The 18,946-nt window shown below is 35.3% G+C and overlaps 1 protein-coding gene across 1 annotated transcript; it reads right to left on the reverse strand.

Annotated features, from left to right (window-relative positions):
- On the reverse strand, nt 1–1,545 carry LOC122587732 (protein ALP1-like). The gene is made up of 4 exons (XM_043759895.1): nt 1,304–1,545; nt 1,079–1,254; nt 640–975; nt 1–542 (listed from the first exon to the last, which is right to left on the reverse strand). The coding sequence occupies exons 1-4, from the start codon at nt 1,543–1,545 to the stop codon at nt 1–3; spliced, it is 1,296 nt and encodes a 431-aa protein (XP_043615830.1).
- Between the last annotated feature and the right edge of the window lie 17,401 nt (nt 1,546–18,946).

Below are 18,946 nucleotides of genomic sequence, written 5' to 3' on the forward strand. Positions count from 1 at the left end.
CTAATCAGAGTCGTCATCGTCGGTGCTAACATAATCTCGAAGATCGACGAAGGGATCGGCTGGAGGCTCGAAGTCATGTGGTGTGTTCGCCCAAAGATGGTCAACCAAATCTGCCGTTAGCATGTTGTGGGTTTCTCGGTTTTTGACGGTATGCAGATTTTGGATCCAAACTTCCATTGGAGTTTGGTGACTCCAATAATCGGGATTTAGGCTCGGTTCTTGAGCATTGTAGTCTTGGCACACGGCTTTGCCTTCGTCTTCCAGAATCATATTATGTAATATGATACAAGCATAACAAACATCCTGAATGGATTTTTTGTCCCAATATAGCGCCGGATGTTTTAGAACCTTCCATCGTTTTTTAAGCACACCGAAAGCCCGCTCAATACCCTTTCGTGCCGACTCTTGTTTTTTCTTAAAAAGCCTTCTTTTTTCATCAATCGGGTCGGAAAACGTCTTCACAAATGTAATATATTCAGGATAGATGTCGTCGCCCAAATAGTAGCCCTTCTCGTAATGGTTTCCGTTTGCCGAAAACGGAACTGCAAATACAAATAAAACATACAAAAATTGACTCAATAATAAATTAATATTTACAATTACACATTAATAATTAAACTTTTATCATTAAACTTTTACCACTAGGTGCCAAGCCGTTAATAATTTCCTCAAGAATCAGCGATACTTCAAACACATTGATATCATTGTGCGAACCTTGCTGTCCAAAATAAGCATTCCAAATCCATAGATCGTTGGATGCTACCGCCTGCAGTATCAATGACGGTCTACCCACATGACCGCTTGTGTAAGTACCTCGCCAAGCGCCTGGACACATCTCCCATGGCCAATGCATACAATCAATACTACCAATCATACCGAGAAAACCAAGAAGTTGTTCATGGACATAGTACATACGATGCAGAGCGGTCGGAGTTGGTCTCCGTAGGTATGTTGGCCCATAAATTTCCCGTATACCTTTGAATGATATATATATATATATATATAAGTATCAATACTCTGTAAAAAATATATATATAGTATAAATAATTAACTATATATACACTGTAAAAAATATTACCGATACAAAATTTTAGACACGCTTCCCTTGAAGTTCGCTCAGACATCTGCAAATACTCATCAAGGAAATCACTATTCACGCCGTATGCCAATTGGCGAATTGCAGATGTACACTTCTGTACCCCGGCGAACCCTCTTCTCCCAGCCCGGTCATATCTCGTCTGAAAATATGGGTACCTAGCCTCCAAATCACCAACTATCCGCATAAATAAAGGTTTTGTCATACGAAACCTTTTTCCTGAAAAGTCTCGCGTCGTATCGCGGTTGATCATCAAAGTAGTCATGCATCAAACGCGCATGTGCTTCAATACGATTACGGTCAACTGGTACCCTTTGGTGAATGATTGGGGCAGGTTGGTCAACAAGCCGCCTTTGAACTAGTTGGGCAGCTCGAAGAATCACATTATGGAAACGATCTTCGTAATCGTCGTGACCGTTAGAAGATCCAGATGAATCATCGAAATCCATATGGTGGTTTTATAAGAGAATATGTGTATGTATTTTTTTGAAAGAAAAGTTGAAGAAAGAATGAAGATAGATAGATAGAATTTGTTTAGTTATGTGAGAATATGTGAATGTATATATATATATATATATATAAAGTGAAATGTAAAAAAAAAAATTATTTTTTTGTTTACTTCCAAGCTCCAACGGCCAAATCTCACTACAAAACAAACATTCTGGACGCGTTAGAAAAGGGAAGGGGCACGCATTTTCATCGAGTGGAACGCCTCCTGGGGCCGAAGTGAGGCGTTCCGGGGCGTTCCTCACGAAAATTAAGAGTGGAAACGGACTACTCCCTTCAGTCTAATAGTTCACTAACCACATTGGCATCATTCTATGTCAAGCTATTGTTGGGTGAAATATGCTTTACTTAGTTTATATTCTTAAATATTTCAATTATGTTCTACATAATTTATTTTGTTTTCTGTTATATTTATTTATAAAACATATTTATATACTATGAACACAAATTTTTCAATGTTTAGAATTTGCTTTCAAATGTCTTTTCAATTAACGATCTTATTTGTTATTTCGTACACTTTCTATTGACGTAAAACACCTTAATTTTTACGTAAGTCAACTAATTGATTATTAAAAGTATAGGCTGCGCGCCTGCGCTATGCTATGTTCTTTTTTATGTACTGAATGTCTGAATCTATACCGGTGACTAATACGTTTTATTCCATCTTTTAATTTGTACTAAAAATGACACTTGATTATTACAGGTAATAAATAAAATATTTGAATAATAGACAATAGGGAAATGATATTTCCTAGTACAATGTCAATCTACAACAATGTCTACTTTATATGATTGTACATTGTGCAATAAATTTATATCTTTATTGTAGATGGTAAAATTATGTTGTAAGAATATCATTCCTCATACTCAAAGCTCTAATCCATTGTTAATCCTAGACCCATTCTTGAATTAAAGGCTTTATGGTTGAAATGTATTATGTATATGGATCAGTTTTAAACTATCCCGGTATATATTCACGTAATGCAATGGCAGTAACTGCGTCGATGGTCAGGTGGTGTTGGCAATGGGCCGGTGGTGATGGTGGCAACTATTGGTGATGATGGTGGTGTCGAGTAATATAGATTGATGTAAATGTAACCGACGTAAAGGTGGTGGAAATATATTAAAAGATAGAAGGATACCCAAAATAGGATGGTGATGTGGTGGTAGCAGCGACCGGTGGTTATGACGACGAGGGGTAATGGTGGCTACGGCGGGTGGTGCGTAGTGCTAATTCATGTTAAGAAAATTGATCCAAAAAGAGTGTAGATATATATTAGAAGCTAGCTAAGAGACTAATAATGTAAATTATTTTATTTAGGGACATCTTTTCTTTTTTTTTTAATTGTTAATAAGGATGGATAATAATATTTATATGGCAATATAAAAATTTGTTATAATATCTCTCTTTTTAATTAGGTGCTTATATTTAGCTAAGTGTCCTTTGTCCAACCTTACTTAATTAGGTTCTAGGTAAAATAAAACAAGTATTAATGTAAAACAAGTAAAACAAATAAAACAATAGGTTTTTCTACAGTGATAATCACCGTGCATCATAAAAATCATCATACATCAATTGCTTCGTGAATCTTCGTGCATCAGTTTAACCATGATCTAAGGGTCAAGATATTATCTTATTTATTTTACTTTAATACTTGTTTTACAATATCCAACCCCTAATTAATTAATGCAGTATTGAATAATATGAAATGCTTAACACTTCAAATGTCATGTTAGGCTCAAAGTATTAATACATAATAATCAAAAACTCATATAACTATGCCACTGAATTATGAAACTTTCGAATTTTTTATGAGATATGATAATTTCAATACTTAACACAAAATACGGTCATAATTACAATGATCTCATTTTTCAATGTAGCTTATTAAAACATAGATGTACGATATTATAACAAAATTTACATGTAAATAGTTATATAAATTTACCGCACATTTTATGCGGAACGGTGATTTAGTTATATATAAACAAATGCATGCTGTGTGTTAAAACTTTGACATAATTAATGCGAGTTTTTTTTAATTTTTTGCTTTTCTCGCAATTTAAATCTTATGATATGTCTAAAATAAAGTTGTTTGTCGTTTATTCTAGATATATAGTATTTGCATTCGTAGTCTTGTTTACTATATCTAGTGATAAATAAATACATCGTACGATTATTAAGACTAGTTTTATATAAATTGTCGTTAAAAAACCCTTTGACATAATAACATAACCCAATTCGGTCTATACTTCTTATATTGAATATAAAAACCGATTTGAGATTCATTTGTTATCTTTTTCAATATATATCTAATCCTACTAGCTACCTTTCCATAAAAGTTTTAGAAATATCTGAGCACCAACATAGCTCGTCTCCAAATCTAGTTTCATTCATTAAAAAACATTAAAAACGTATCATAATAGTTTACATGTGTTTCTCTTACGTTCGCAAAAGCTGATTTATTTTATGTATACAAATAAAACTGTTATATAACTTATATTTATACTTACATATATACTGGAAGGTACAATCATAATGATTTTGTAGGGTCTTCTATGATCCTTGGCTTTGATCGATGACTACTATGAGGTTTGCTGTTGCAGGGACTCTTTGGACCACCCTACACTCCTACACCTTTCATTTGTATTGTGCTTTATTTATTTCTTTTTTTAGGGTGGTCCTATATTTAATTTTAATCATAAGTTTGGATGTTTGGTTATATAATTGCTACGAATTAGGATAATAATTATTGACTTATTTCAACTGTTGTTGCATTACTTTTTAATCAACTTTTTTTAGACGAGTAAATAGTTAAAAGTTAATAGTTACCATTTAAGGCACTACAGTAACATCCATTTGAACAGTATGCGAAGCTCAAACATGCATGTTCAGGATGAAACTTACCACCCACACACAATAATCCCCACGACTACTGTAACACCCCAACTAGGCGGAAACATGGGGTATTAATAGAAAAGCTCAGCACGACATGGAAATTAAGTAGAGACAACTAAATGTATTAAAGGATTTGAGCAATCCATACATAGTTCAAATACGATTACAAGTTTCGGATCAAATAATGCACGAGGAGCACAACACCATCAATAGTTTACAAAAGATAGTTCAAATGATGGCTAACGATCCTAGGCATAAGCCATGAACGGGTGCAATGAATCACGGATCCACAAAAGTCCAAGCTCAATCCTATCACATGCAATGCAATCATCTATCACGTCTTTGGTTCACTTGATTACCTGAAAAATATACTAAAATGCGTCAACATAAAGTTGGTGAGTTCGTAGGTTTTGACTATAAGAAACAAGTGTCGGGATAACGACCGTTTAACCTTGATACGAACATAATTAGATCATTAAATGATCATATAACCTTGAACCTTGATTTGGATCGATAAACGATCACACAACCTTGAAACCTTGATTGGGTCATTAAATGATCTCATAATTGGGATCGTTAAATGATCACCAAGCCTTGAAACCTTGATTGGATCATATACAACCACATAACCTTGATTCACAATTCAAACGAGTACATAACCTTGATAAAGTAGCCAAACAATCATACGACCTTGATTCATAACTCAAACGATCACATAACCTTGATAAACTAGCCAAACAATCGTACAACCTTGATTCACAATTCAAACGATCACATAACCTTGATAAACTAGCCAAACAATCATACAACCTTGATTCACAATTCAAACGATCACATAACCTTGATAAACTAGCCAAACAATCATACAACCTTGATTCACAATTCAAACAATCACATAACCTTGATGAACTAGCCAAACAATCATACAACCTTCATTCACAATTCAAACAATCACATAACCTTGATTACTTACATAAACGAACACATAACGATCAAACGAAACCATGAAACACGATGTACACTTTTTACCCCAAAATCATGTAAAGAAAGGGGCTACGAACTCACCTTGAGCAGCTACAACAAGTTTAGATTAATCTACAAGCGAGCAATATTCGTCACACGATCACAACCTATAGTTACACATGCATACACATCAATATACGCCCCTACGTTCCAAATTTCGGGACATGATTGATCATAAGAGTCAAAATAATGTTGTTGGATTGATTACTGTTCAGGAGGATGTTAAGAAATGATTTGATAAAGTTTAAACGAGTCAAAAACGAAAAAAAATGTAATTGATAGTGTTGCCCCGCAAAACAGCTAGTTGCGCCGCAACTAGAATTTCTGAAATTTTTGTTGCCCCGCAATGAGTCCCAGTTCAGCACAAACCAGCAGCAACTCAAGAGTGAAAAACACGACCCATTTCACCTTAAATCATCATTTTTGACTCAAGAATCGACCAAGGAAGTTTCAAGACTCATTTTTGAAGCTTAAATAAACATATTTCAACATGAATAAACATAACCCATATCATAGATTCGATCCAAACATCAAAACTATAACTCAAAACCCATGAAATCAAACAAAAACCTAATTTGAAACCCTAGCTAGACCCCAAATCCGGTTTTGACTCGAAATTAGACCCAAGAACACTTGACTATAACTAGAAACATGATTAGAAACATGAAATGATGAATATGAAATAGTTTTAACTTACCAAATCCTCCACAGAAGTGATGAAATGTCGGGTCCCACGGATGGTACCAGATGTTTGTGCACCGAACCGAGGCTAGGATGAAGATGGTGTGATGGGTGTTTTGAGGTTGTTCGTTAGCGATTTCCCGAATGTAGGGTTCTAGCCTCTTTACGCCGATCGAACAAGATGGAGGTAATATGTGTGTCTATGAGTGATCTGATCGTAATGCCCTCTTTGAGGTCTTTTGATCTTTTATTTATAAGAGGGAATTGGGCGGGAAATGTTTGGCGCCATATGGACTTTTCCCTAGGGTTTCCTAGGTCTTCGATCCTCCTCAACCATTTCCTAAATTATCTGCTTGTAAAGGTGTAACTAAATCCCTGACTTATGGGTGATTTAGCTTCTATCCTTTATTATTCGCAGATGTCTGATATCCCTTCGTGCCGTAGCGCATTCTAATGATGCTCTGGGTTGGTTCTGCATATCGCAGGAGGGGTATACCATCAAGACCCCCAGTCCAAAGGGACGAGTTTTGCAAAATAGTAGTTGCTTTGGACTTTTCTAAGACGTTTCCTGTATTTGAAGGGGATTTCGTGTAAAAATCTCGGTAATACTTGATTTAAATTGATTTGAAAGATATTTAAGTGTGGTAGATGTGCATGTATCTTAGGGTGACTTTATCGACGGTTCTGGATCGCATGCAGCTGCATATATAAATTGATTTTCCTTTTTCGTTTTTATTTTATTTCAAACACTCAAAATTTTCCTCTCTCACTCTCTCTCCTAGGGTTTCTGGTGTACTCCTCTTCCGATCATTCTTTTAGGTACGTTTCTCTCAGCTTGTGCCCTTTAAACTTTGCCATTCTTGTAATCGTTTTGATGTCGAAAACTGGCATTAAAGTTACTGAATCGACCGTTATTCGGTCGAGGTTAGAAAAATTTGTTGATAAATACTATCCTGGTAAAATAGCGTCTTTTAGGTTGCCTGTTGAAGGGGAAACGATTCTGACCCCACTAGTGGGGTAGTGTGATGTCAGGTGCAGAGCTGATTATGTTGCTGATGCTAGTCACCAAGTGGACCTTGTGGACCAGAAGTGGAGAGATGATGTCTTTCCTTACCTGGTTAAGGTTGTTGCTGACCCAAATGCCCTGTAGATGACATGTTCAAGATTGTGCCTGATGCTATTGTCCCTGAAATTGATCCTCAGTAAAAACTTGTTGGCCTGCGTGTCGTGGCCTGACATTTGTGCCATTTTAGACATCTTTGTTAATTCTGCAGCTTGTGATGCTGTTTAAACAATTTACTTTGCTATGTTGCGCAGTTAGGTAGCTGCGTTGTGGATATTTTTCCTGCTTTTATTTTGTAGGTGGACATTTTTTAGGGGTTACTCTGAACTAAGTATGTGAATTAATTTTAGCCGTTTGGTTTGCTAATACTATAGTTTTTGTCCTGCTTATTTTGCAGTGCAACCTTTGTATGGCTATATTTCGCAGTTCTTGTTCTGCCTCTTGGGCGGATCATGATTGCATGACGTCAACACTTTTTGTACTCTCTCTTTTTGTACAGATACCTACAATTGTGAGCATGTTTTTTTATGGATATATATCCGGTGGTGGTGTAGATATTTATAAGGGGACTACATGTTAGAATTCTAATGAATTCTTGTCCTCGTAAGTTTTCTCCAGAGTTTCTCAATTTATATGGGCGTCCCCATTTTGGGTACTCTTGGCACGCATTATTCATATTAAACAAAAAATAAACAAGCCTCTATTTAATAAAGAAAGGGGGTTACAGACCGTAGCCTCTAGTCTTTTTTATTTATATATAAAAATAGAAAACACATTCTTCGAGATAGAAATTACGCATTTAGTCGTCCATAGTAGGGTCCTTCATTCCATGAAAGCCAGCGCGGTCCATCAGTCCTCCTTCAGTCATCCGTTTGGATTTTGTTGATAGGGTTCCAATTCTTCCGTCTGACTGGTACTTAATCATCCCATGCACTACGGAAGGGATCATCTCGAACTTCTGAATCCCAGGCCTTCCTAAGATTGCTTCAAAGGGTGAATCTCCCTGCAACACGAGGAGTGATATTTTTTCCGTGCGTTCCCATCACCCTTTCCCAATGGTTACTTTCGCCGTTAGTTTTCCGATGGGCCTTCCGGTCTCTCCTGAGTGCCCCTGGACCAGGGTGTCAGTTCTCTTGAAATTCATTCGCGACACATGATGTAATTTCCAAAAGGCCTTTTCATAAAGAACGTCACAATCGCTTCCTGTATCCACACATATTTGTTTTACCTTTGCAACTTCGAGAAATGCTGAGGTTACGAGAGGGTCCCTGAAGATTCGGGTATTGCATATCGAGGGGAATGTGATGTGCATCATGTTCCCCCAGTACGTTTTCGGGAACAGAGGTTCTTTTCCTGTTTTCTTTTTGACGATGGTGTAAATGATTTTTTCCGGTCCTTTCCTCTTTTATTCCAAATCATCCTCTTTTTTTTGTTGTTGTCTCACAGTTTTTGACCAAATGTGATAGCTTCCCTTCGTTGACTGCTTCCTCGATGGCCCTTCGGAGCTATCAGCAGTTGGTGTCGTGTCCGTTATCCCTATGGAACTCACAATATTTCTCTGGTTCCCTTCTGTTCCTTCCGCTTAGCCTAGAGGGTGTTGGAAAGGTTTTCGCGACGGACTCTGTGAGTAGGATTTCCCTGGGGCTTTTATACATCTTCGGAAGGTTAATTTTGACTTGTCACTTTTCTTCCGTGTAATAGTGGTTGTACCGGGAGGTTTTGTTATCCCTGTCATTCCCCATTTCCCTTTCCGTCCCGTAGGGGACTCTTTGTCTTGTGGAGAACTGGCGTTTCCCTTCGAGGCGGTATCCTTAGCGTCTAGGTTTACGTATGCTCTCTGCTGAACTGCTTTGTAAGTCTTCGGCAGGTCTTTGTATAAGAACTCAACCAGCCCTGGGCTCCGCAGGCCATGCAGCAGAGCCAAGATCCTCTGGGACTCAGGTAAGTCCATTATGTCTTCAGTTTAATGGGTGAATCTGTCAAAAAAGGTCATGCTTCCTTCGGCATCTCCTTGCTATATCCTATGGGCGGCTACGTGGAGTTTCTGATGCTTCTTTTGCTGGCTGAAGCGTGCCCGGAATTTTTCTTTAAGGTCATCGAAACTGGTGATGGATCCTTTCGCCATACTCTTTAGCCATTCCCTGGCATCTCCCTTGAGAAGATGTTTGAATGCTCGACACGCAACGGGTACGTTCCAAACCTTCACCTCCGATACTCCTTCAAATGCCTCCAGGAAATCATCAGGGTCGCTCTTTCCGTCGTACGTACCCAAGTGTGAAGGGTACTTCAAATCCTATGGTAGAGGATAATTTTGTATCCATGCTACGAACGGAGAGTCTTCGACATTACAGCCGACCGTCTGCAATTCCAAAGGGTTCTGAATGACTTGGATCCTTCGTCTCGGTGGGTCATAAAATCCTAATCAGTTGCGAGCCTTCCTATGGTACGGGGACTTTCTGGGGCCTGTGTGGCAGAGCCTTGATCGTAGTCTATGCGTCCCCTTGGCATCCCTTGAGGACGGCTGCCCGAGGACAACATCCCGAGCGCTCGAGAACCATGCCTACGGATATTTTCTTCATATAGTGGGCCTTGGAGATCTGGGTACCTTTCTGGTTCACGAATAGTGTCGCTCGGAGCCTTTGGTTCGAAGGAGTGCAGATCCAGAGGCCTTCACTATTGATACCGAAACCATAGGTATTCCTTAATCCGTCTTGGGGGAGTCTCCGGAGTCCCCTCGACGGTGTTATCAAATCGTATTCGTCCTCCGTGGCTTCATCGAAATCTAGCACCCTGCTAGTACTGCCAAGGGCTCCGATTCTCCTCAGGTGCCTCATGGTTTTTTGGATATGATCATAATTTCGGAGAATGTAGTCCGGGTCAAATAACGGTGGGTCTCTGCGAGGGGATCCTATTGAGAATGTCCTTCGTTCCCCTCACCCGTTTGAGTCGACCGGTCAGAGTTCTGATTAGCCTGGTGACCAGTTTGCTGATCACCGTCGCGGGGTATCTCGGTTGTTGGTCCTGTCCCAGACGGAGTGTTGCCACCTGGGACATTTTCGACCGTTTCCCGGATATTTTGTTCAGAACTGGGTGGAACATTGGCTATTTCTTTTTTAAGACTAGATTCGTGAAAAACAGAGTTATGATTTTGGGATTTGAATGTCGGGTCCCACGGATGGCACCAGATGTTTGTGCACCGAACCGAGGCTAGGATGAAGATGGTGTGATGGGTGTTTTGAGGTTGTTCGTTAGCGATTTCCCGAATGTAGGGTTCTAGCTTCTTTACGCCGATCGAACAAGATGGAGGTAATATGTGTGTCTGTGAGTGATCTGATCGTAATGCCCTCTTTGAGGTCTTTTAATCTTTTATTTATAAGAGGGAATTGGGCGGGAAATGTTTGGCGCCATATGGACTTTTCCCTAGGGTTTCCTAGGTCTTCGATCCTCCTCAACCATTTCCTAAATTATCTGCTTGTAAAGGTGTAACTAAATCCCTGATTTATGGGTGATTTAGCTTCTTTCCTTTATTATTCGCAGATGTCTGATATCCCTTCGTGCCGTAGCGCATTCTAATGATGCTCTGGGTTGCAGGTTCTGCGTATCGCAGGGGGTATACCATCAAACATTGTCGTCCTACATAAATGTAAATAACTTAATAGCACTTTATCGACAGATGATATATCCGATGCTACATTATTTAAGGATTTTAGTAGTGTATTAAAATTTTAAATTATAATCCAAATTTATTTTAACATTTTTCTAATCAAATTAAAACTATATCCATTAGTTAAAACAAAATAAGATTAATTTAAAATATATTTGTTTTAACCAATTGTCAAAGTTACACCAAAATAATCACATTTCCTGATAACATCAATTCCATACACAATTTTGCCAAAAGCTGTAACTTGTAACGTACAATACTAATTATGATATATACAACATCAAAGCAAAGTACATGTGTACCTTATATTTGCTCGATCTTGCACATAATGTTATCAAAAATGACATATCGACATATATAACAAATAATAATAAAAATGACAATGATAATTTATATTAATATACAATTTAGTATTGCACTTTCAGTGACATTTTCAATGTCACGCTTGCATAAAACAATAATATTAAGAAAAATGACTAATTCTTCTAACAATATAGCATAAAAATCTTCCTAATACTTTTAAAAAATGACATGTATTATCTACTAATTTTTTTTCTTAATCTTTCCCTGATTCTTTCATATGTCATCATCCAATAGTTAAGAGGATCTTTAGGCTATTTAGTTAGGAGGATTAATCATTTTCCTAATATTAAAGCTAAGTAAATCTTTGTCATTAAGAAAATGATATGAAAGAAAGCATTATACTCGTATATGTTTATATACGCAACTTCGGTGGAAGATGTCAATAAAGTCAAAATCAACTTGTTACTTAATTGTTGTCGTAAAAAATGAATACAGTGGATTAGGAACCCACAGGGGCCAGTGAAAACACTTACACTTGTCACTTCATTATCATTATATTAATAAAATAATTATATTAGATACTGCACACGTATCAAATATTATCTCCATTTTCAAAGAAACTAATTTGATATTGTTTAAAAAGAATATGGGGTGGGTGCATTTCACACTTAAAATAATAAAAGGCTGGGTAGTAGATTATGGAGTCAATCATGCATCCATTCATGTGGACATTTTCCATGCCATACAATACATGCATCTTATGCCGACTCTTTCTTCTCTTAACTTAGTTTCCGACATATATATGGACTCTATGTCTCTATGATATGGTGATTGTAGTTTCAACACAAAAATTCCATTTGTCTCACCAAATAATATAATTGGGATGGGAGTTATATTTTATGTTAAGTTAAAATTTATGTGGTTCAAACGCACATATATCTATCACACAAAAAAATAACACAATACTTAATTGGCGAAATTAATGAAGAATATTTATTTTTTATCATTCAAATTCTCAAGTTTTAGAATTTCTAGGAAAAACTTTTCGTTCTAGTTAGCAATTTAAGTATAAACTATAGAACTTATTCCGTATTTAAAGAAATATTGTATTATATTGTATTAAATATGGTGATAAGCTGAAATTGTAATGAACAAGGAAAATATTGATAAATAGATAAATTTATTTTTGGATAAATGGATCTTTATATTAAAAAAAATACGGTATGAAATGTCATTGTCTGATAGGCATGTGACACCACTTCACAAAACGAAAGAAACTTCGTCGGTCAAAAGGATGAATCCTGCAACAAATGTAACATCCCAAAACATTTTGACCTTGATCGTTAATTTGTCATTAGTGAGCACCGTTAGTTAATATGTGTTTTAAATTAAATGATTAACGTGAGATATGTGTTAAAGTGATTAAAAGTAATGAAATTAAAGTACATAATGATTAATAAAGTCATTTAGTGTTCCTGATGGTATATAAGAGTCATTAAGTGTTCCTGTACACGTTAAACGAGCAGTCAAATGATGAAACGAGTTGTAACGAAGTGCGAGGGTCTAGATGTAAAATTTTCAAAGTTTCTCCAGTATATATAGGGCATGGAGGTCGACCATAATGCTTTTTAATCAGATCTAAACCCTAAGAAATTCTCACACACAAAACCCTAGGTCAATTCTTTAAGTTCTAGTCGATTTTGGGGGTTTTCGGAAGGGATTTCCCTTGCTTTTCGATCCGTTAATCAACCCTACGGGTAAATATTATTAATTGAATGTTGATTAAGTTTTAAATTAGGTTTTGTCCCTGTAGATTCGACCTTGAGGGTTGGGATTGTTTAAAGTTGATGTTTTCGATTAAAAGCGACGTTTTCTTGAGTAAAATCAATAATTGAGTTGATTAACTATAGCAAGATGCAAACTTTAATGTTGAATTATGTTGTATACATATAAATAAGTGAATCCCACGTGTTTAATTAGATCCATGTGTGTTCAATTGTGTATTTGTACAAAACATTGCGGTTTCGAGTCGTTTTGATTATCAAAAAGGGGATTCATGTTTGCAATAGATTCAAGGATCAATTGATGTTTTTAAAGGCTTAATTTTGACCTAATTAATGTTAATTTAATGGGTATAAGTCGTGGTGGAGATTTGGGATCCATTTGGAAGGAGATTGAGGAGAAATGAAGTGAAGAGTGCCGGTTTGTCCAGTAGGTGCGACGCACCTCTAAAAATGGTGCGGCGTACCAAGTATTTTTAGGGGAAGTGAGTTAATGTTTCATCAGTTAGTGCGAAGCACCATAGGGTAGCTGCGACGCACATTGTGTTGCCGAGAAGGGGTGCGATAGAGGGTGCGTTATGGAGTGCGACACACCTTACCTTTCCTCTTGTTGTTCCTTCATCTAGTGCGGCGCACCATGGATATGGGTGCGACGCACCTAGCCTATTTATGTTGGAAATCATTGTTTAATGCTTAGCTCGTTCTAGGTTTCCGGGAGTACGTATCAAGCACCGTAAGCTTACTTTAAGTTGTTGTGATCCCGTCTAAGGTAAGATACATGACTTTTCTCACGTTGGAGGCACACCAAAATGTAGCTTTCTTTAATTAACATCTTAATCGGATTATCGTATGTGTGTTGTGTTTTCCGGGTTATGCGGGAGGTTATATGGAAATATATGTATGTTGAAATGACATATGTTGATACGATGACGTGTAAAGTAGAAGTATTTATGTGCATATGAAGTATGATATGTATATGTATAATGACGTTGCCATGTTAAGTTCAAGATTTGTTATGTGATAGTGATAATTTCATTGATTTGCTTTAATTATTGACATGTGATGGCTTATATGTGAGACTTAAGTATGAAATGTCTAGTACTAGATACACGTAAGAAATGTTATCAGTTGTGCACGTAGGTGGGATGAAACGTTAAAGCAGACGTGGGATTAATTAGTTAGGTAATGAATGTACCTAATGTTAAAGTAAAATGTGTGATGTGGGAAACCGTTCTAGCCTTAGTGTTAGTGCGTAAAAAGTAAGAAAGATATAAATACGTGGTAAATGCTATAGCTAAATATGTGAGATTGATGTGGGAAGTGTTAAGCTTAGCTCGTGCTAGTTGTAAAGCTAGTGGTACGTGGTCGCTTGAGTGGCTCCTTGCGGCATTGTTACGTGGGACTAGTATTTCCGGATGGAGTGACTAACCACCAATGTTAAAAGCATGACGGGATACTATGGAAATGACATTGCCTTTCCAAAAAGTTAATACGTGGGAAATCGTGATAGTTGTAATGCTAGTGCGTAAAGATGTAAGACGTGAGAATAAGTTGATTAAGTTGATTATAAGAATATGTTATTAAAGATGTAAGACGCGAGAATAAATTGATTAAGATAAGTTTTAAAGATGTGATTCGTGAGACTAAGTTGATCAAGATGATAATAACATATGTTGATAAGAATGATATGTCGTTAGATAGGCACAATTAGGAGTAAATACTCTAGATGTGATAGACGTATATGTGTGATATATTTATGTGAGATATGTAAGACGTGACATATTGATTAAGTTGTATGTATATGTTAATATATATGATTTGAAATGTGTTGGGATGTGGGAATAAGTAAATATAAGATTATCTTACGATGTTTGTGGATGATATGTAATATGATCATGTTTTGATATATAAAATAAGAAGAAGTTTTATGAAAGTAAAATGAAGAATGTTTTGTTAAAATGTGTGTATCTCACTTAGCTAATTTATTAGCTAACACTTGCTTTTATGAAAATGTTATATCCTTCAGGATAAGCAGGTTTGAACTAGAGAGAGATTTAGCTCGTGAGATGGGTAGAAGAATAAAAGAAGATTAACATTAGTGTCCCAATGCTTAGACTTCACCTTTAGCCGTTGTTTGACTACTTTATTTATGACTTGTGTTTTATGTAATAATGTAGGCATTTATGTTGGTGCCATAACTTGGATTTCATTTATGTTGTTTCGATGATGCACTTGGTAACACCATTTTATGAAAGGTACCATCCCTTACGGATGGGGCGGTTTTTAAGTGATCATTTTCCGCTACGTTTAAACGCCGTTTGTCAAAGTTTTTAAAAATTCAGGTTTTAAAATGACGGGTGTTACAACAAATGTTGGTAGTTTGGATGTATTTCACTAAAAAGAATTCATGTGGGAAAGTAAACCACAAAACGGGTAAACCACATGGACAAATCCACCATTAGCACAAGAACAATAGGAGTTATTTTTAATCACATTTTCAACTTTCTTTGATGCAATAAAACCACTATAAATTGATACTCGATAAATTACCAACCTATATAAAATTAATAAGTTATTTGGTCATAATTTGGGAGTTCGGACCGATACAAAATGAGACTCATGTCGATAAAATAATATGATAAAAGAATTTCCTACTATGCTACTTACAAATATTGACCAACCAGCTACATTGTGTAACGATAAAAGATTAGATCTCGTAAACTTGGAGAATGGATGATAGAAGTAGAGATTATTTGCGAACCAAATTGGAAATATCACGTTCATAGCGAGAATGAAATTAACACCTTCTGATAATCGAATCCCAATTCGATTTCAAAGACTCCAATTTTTTATATCTGTTTCTTTCGTCATGACTATTAACAAAAGTCAAAGACAAACTTTCTTAGAAGTTGGATTATATCTTAAAAGTTCATTTTTAGTCATGGTCAATTATATGCCGCTCTTTCGAGAGTTAAAGAGCAAGAAAGGCTTGAAGGTTTAGAATTGGACAATAATATACTACAACTAATGTGGTTTCTAAAAAGGTATTAGCAGATTTCTAATTTTCAATTTATTAAATATCTTTTTAGTGGTTTCATTTATTTTTTTTGTTTTGTAATTCTGTTCTATAGTTATTTTATGAGATTATAAATGTTTGTAGTCTTTTCCTTATATAAAATATATCTTCATACACAATCACTATAACATATTTTCCTTACTCGTACTTCATATGAGTTTAATCTAATTAGCAATTATAGCGTATGTTTCATAAAAATAGCTTGAAATGCAGTTAGAGTTGCTAACTAAATTTAAGCGCTAAATAAAAGTTTAAGACTTTATTTAGAGTGTGGAATTGAAGTTTCATATATGATATTTATAGGGATTATTGTTATTTGTTTGATTCTTTAATTTATAAGTGTACTCGCACAATATATAATAATGGAAATTTTTAGTAGTATCAAGCTAATTGAAATTATATATATATATATATATACTAATTTGCAAAGTCGGCGGTGTGAGAGGGTGGTACTGTAGCTAATAGTACCACCCTTTATGCAAATGGTACAACTTTGTATTGCACATCCAAAAAAAATTAACGGACCTTAACGGTCGTTTGGTGTTACTTGATTAACTAACGATAGTTACAAAAGGGTATTTAACGAAGTTTGTTTTCAAGTTAAGTTTTTAATTTTTGTAACTAAAGTTTTGTTTTAGTTCTTTTTTGCAACATGACTTTTGGTTTCTAATTATTTTCCATCAAAAGTTTATTTATTTTTTATTTTTACCAAATAACTTTTACATTTCAAACTTTCACTACGGAGTTTTTTTTTACATTTCTCATTTTACTTTTTGCAACGTAACTTTTGTTTTTTAAACTTTCGTCAGATAAACTTTGTTTTCAACTTTAAGTTTCTTTACTTTTATACTTTTTTCACATAACATTGTTTTTTAAGTCTTGCTCAGAAAGTTTTTTTTATTTACTTTTTACCACCTAACTTATGTTTTCTAAATTTCATTACCGAAGTTTCATTTTCTTTACTTTTGACCACAACTTCTATTTTTTTAACTTTTGCCACAAGAGTTTTGTTTTTCTCACAGGGCAACGCCCAGATAGAATTACTTGTTTAAAACAAAATGCAACTAGTATATGCAGCAAACGGTAACGGTGGCCAATGGCTTCACAGACCTCTACCTTTGTATTGTCGTATACAAAATCGTTATTGAAATATTTATATATGAAACTGATTATGTAAATGTATTCTAACGTAATAGTAAATTTGTTGATATTAAGGATCTTAAAAATTTATTCCATGTAATATAAGGGTAAAATTATTCAGGGTTTAATCACTGGATAACCAACAAACTTTTCATTTTATACATGGTTGTCCAGTAAACATTTTTATTGATATATATTCCTCACAAACTTGTAAAACTTGTACATGGTTCACCTATTTTTTTGACCTATTTTTATATACAACTAAGTGTCGCATCACCTAAAAAAGAGGTTATGAGTTGGTGAACCATGTATAAATTTTATAAGTTTGTTGGACAACCATGTACAAATGAAAAAGTTCGTTGGTAGTTTTTCACGTAATTTCCATGTCACAATTTTATTAAAAGAAAACTGTATTTAACCAACTATTAAGGGTAACAGGTCAAAAATTGGTTAAGCATGTACAAATTTTACAAGTTTGTGAGGCATATATGTCAATAAAAATGTTTACTGGACAACCATGTATAAAATGAAAAGTTTGTTAATCATCTAGTGATGAATCCTAATTTTTTTATTTGTAAATTTTGAATTTTATGAAGAAAGTAATCTTTTTATAAATGATCTAAAACTAATTATCTTATTATGACCCCTTTTAAGAACTGAGAAACAAAAAATTTGACCCTTTATATAAAAATGTTCAAATAAAAGCAGCATGGTTGGATCAGTGATAAACACCCTCGCCTCTGGAGACAGAGGTTATGGGTTCGATCCTCATCCCATGCAAAGGTTGGAGGACCTTTTTTTACCATTTAAGTAGAAATTTGAAGTAGTCTCTCTACTTAGGTAGAAGTAAGGTCTGTCTACATCTTAACTCCCCACACACCGTCGAGGTATTGGTTTTCTACCATTTAGGTAAAAATTTGAAGCAGCCTCTCTACTTAGGTAAAGGTAAGGTCTGCCTACATCTTAACCTCCCTCATACACCGTCGAGGTATTAGGACTCAAAACCCGCAGAAAGCGGCACTGAGCAGTTACTTACTTTTAGTTATATAAAAATGTTCAAGTTGCATCCCTTTTGTTAATATGAAACAACGACCTTCTTATGTTCCGAAACATGTGTCATGAAAATTACTGGTAATTGGTAAACACTAAACCGTAAAAACCTTACCCAACGGACATGACCCCTAAAAACAGACATCATACGCAAACCATTTCTGACTTTATGATTCCTCTATTGCTTTCTCTAATTTTCTTCCTTTTTTTCTTAATTTCGAAATAGAAATTTGATATAGAACTTTTAAAAGGAACTTGGGGAACTCCAACCAATTTTGCATTGGGTTTGCAAACTTTTTTTGTTATAAAAGAAAATTTCGGAAGCTAGAATGGCCTGCCTTCTTTGAAAAATAACTACTGTATGTGAATTTCTTTTGAAAGAAAAAAGTTGGAGGTGGGGGGAACAAAAAAGGGAGAAAAATTTGTGTTGGCTAAAAACATGTATGTGTTTGTAAAGGTGATAAATACAGTAAAACCTCTATAAATTAATAATGTTGGAACCGAAATATATTATTAAATTATCAAGATATTATTATATCGATAAATTAATAAATTATTAATTTAATGAAGTTCATGTATCACTTTCAAAAAAATTTCATATCTAATGTAAATTCATATATTAAATGACACAAAAATCCAAAGCAAATTACTCCCAACACGATA

The sequence above is a fragment of the Erigeron canadensis genome, chromosome 1 (assembly GCF_010389155.1).
Source record: "Erigeron canadensis isolate Cc75 chromosome 1, C_canadensis_v1, whole genome shotgun sequence".
NCBI lineage: Eukaryota > Viridiplantae > Streptophyta > Magnoliopsida > Asterales > Asteraceae > Erigeron > Erigeron canadensis.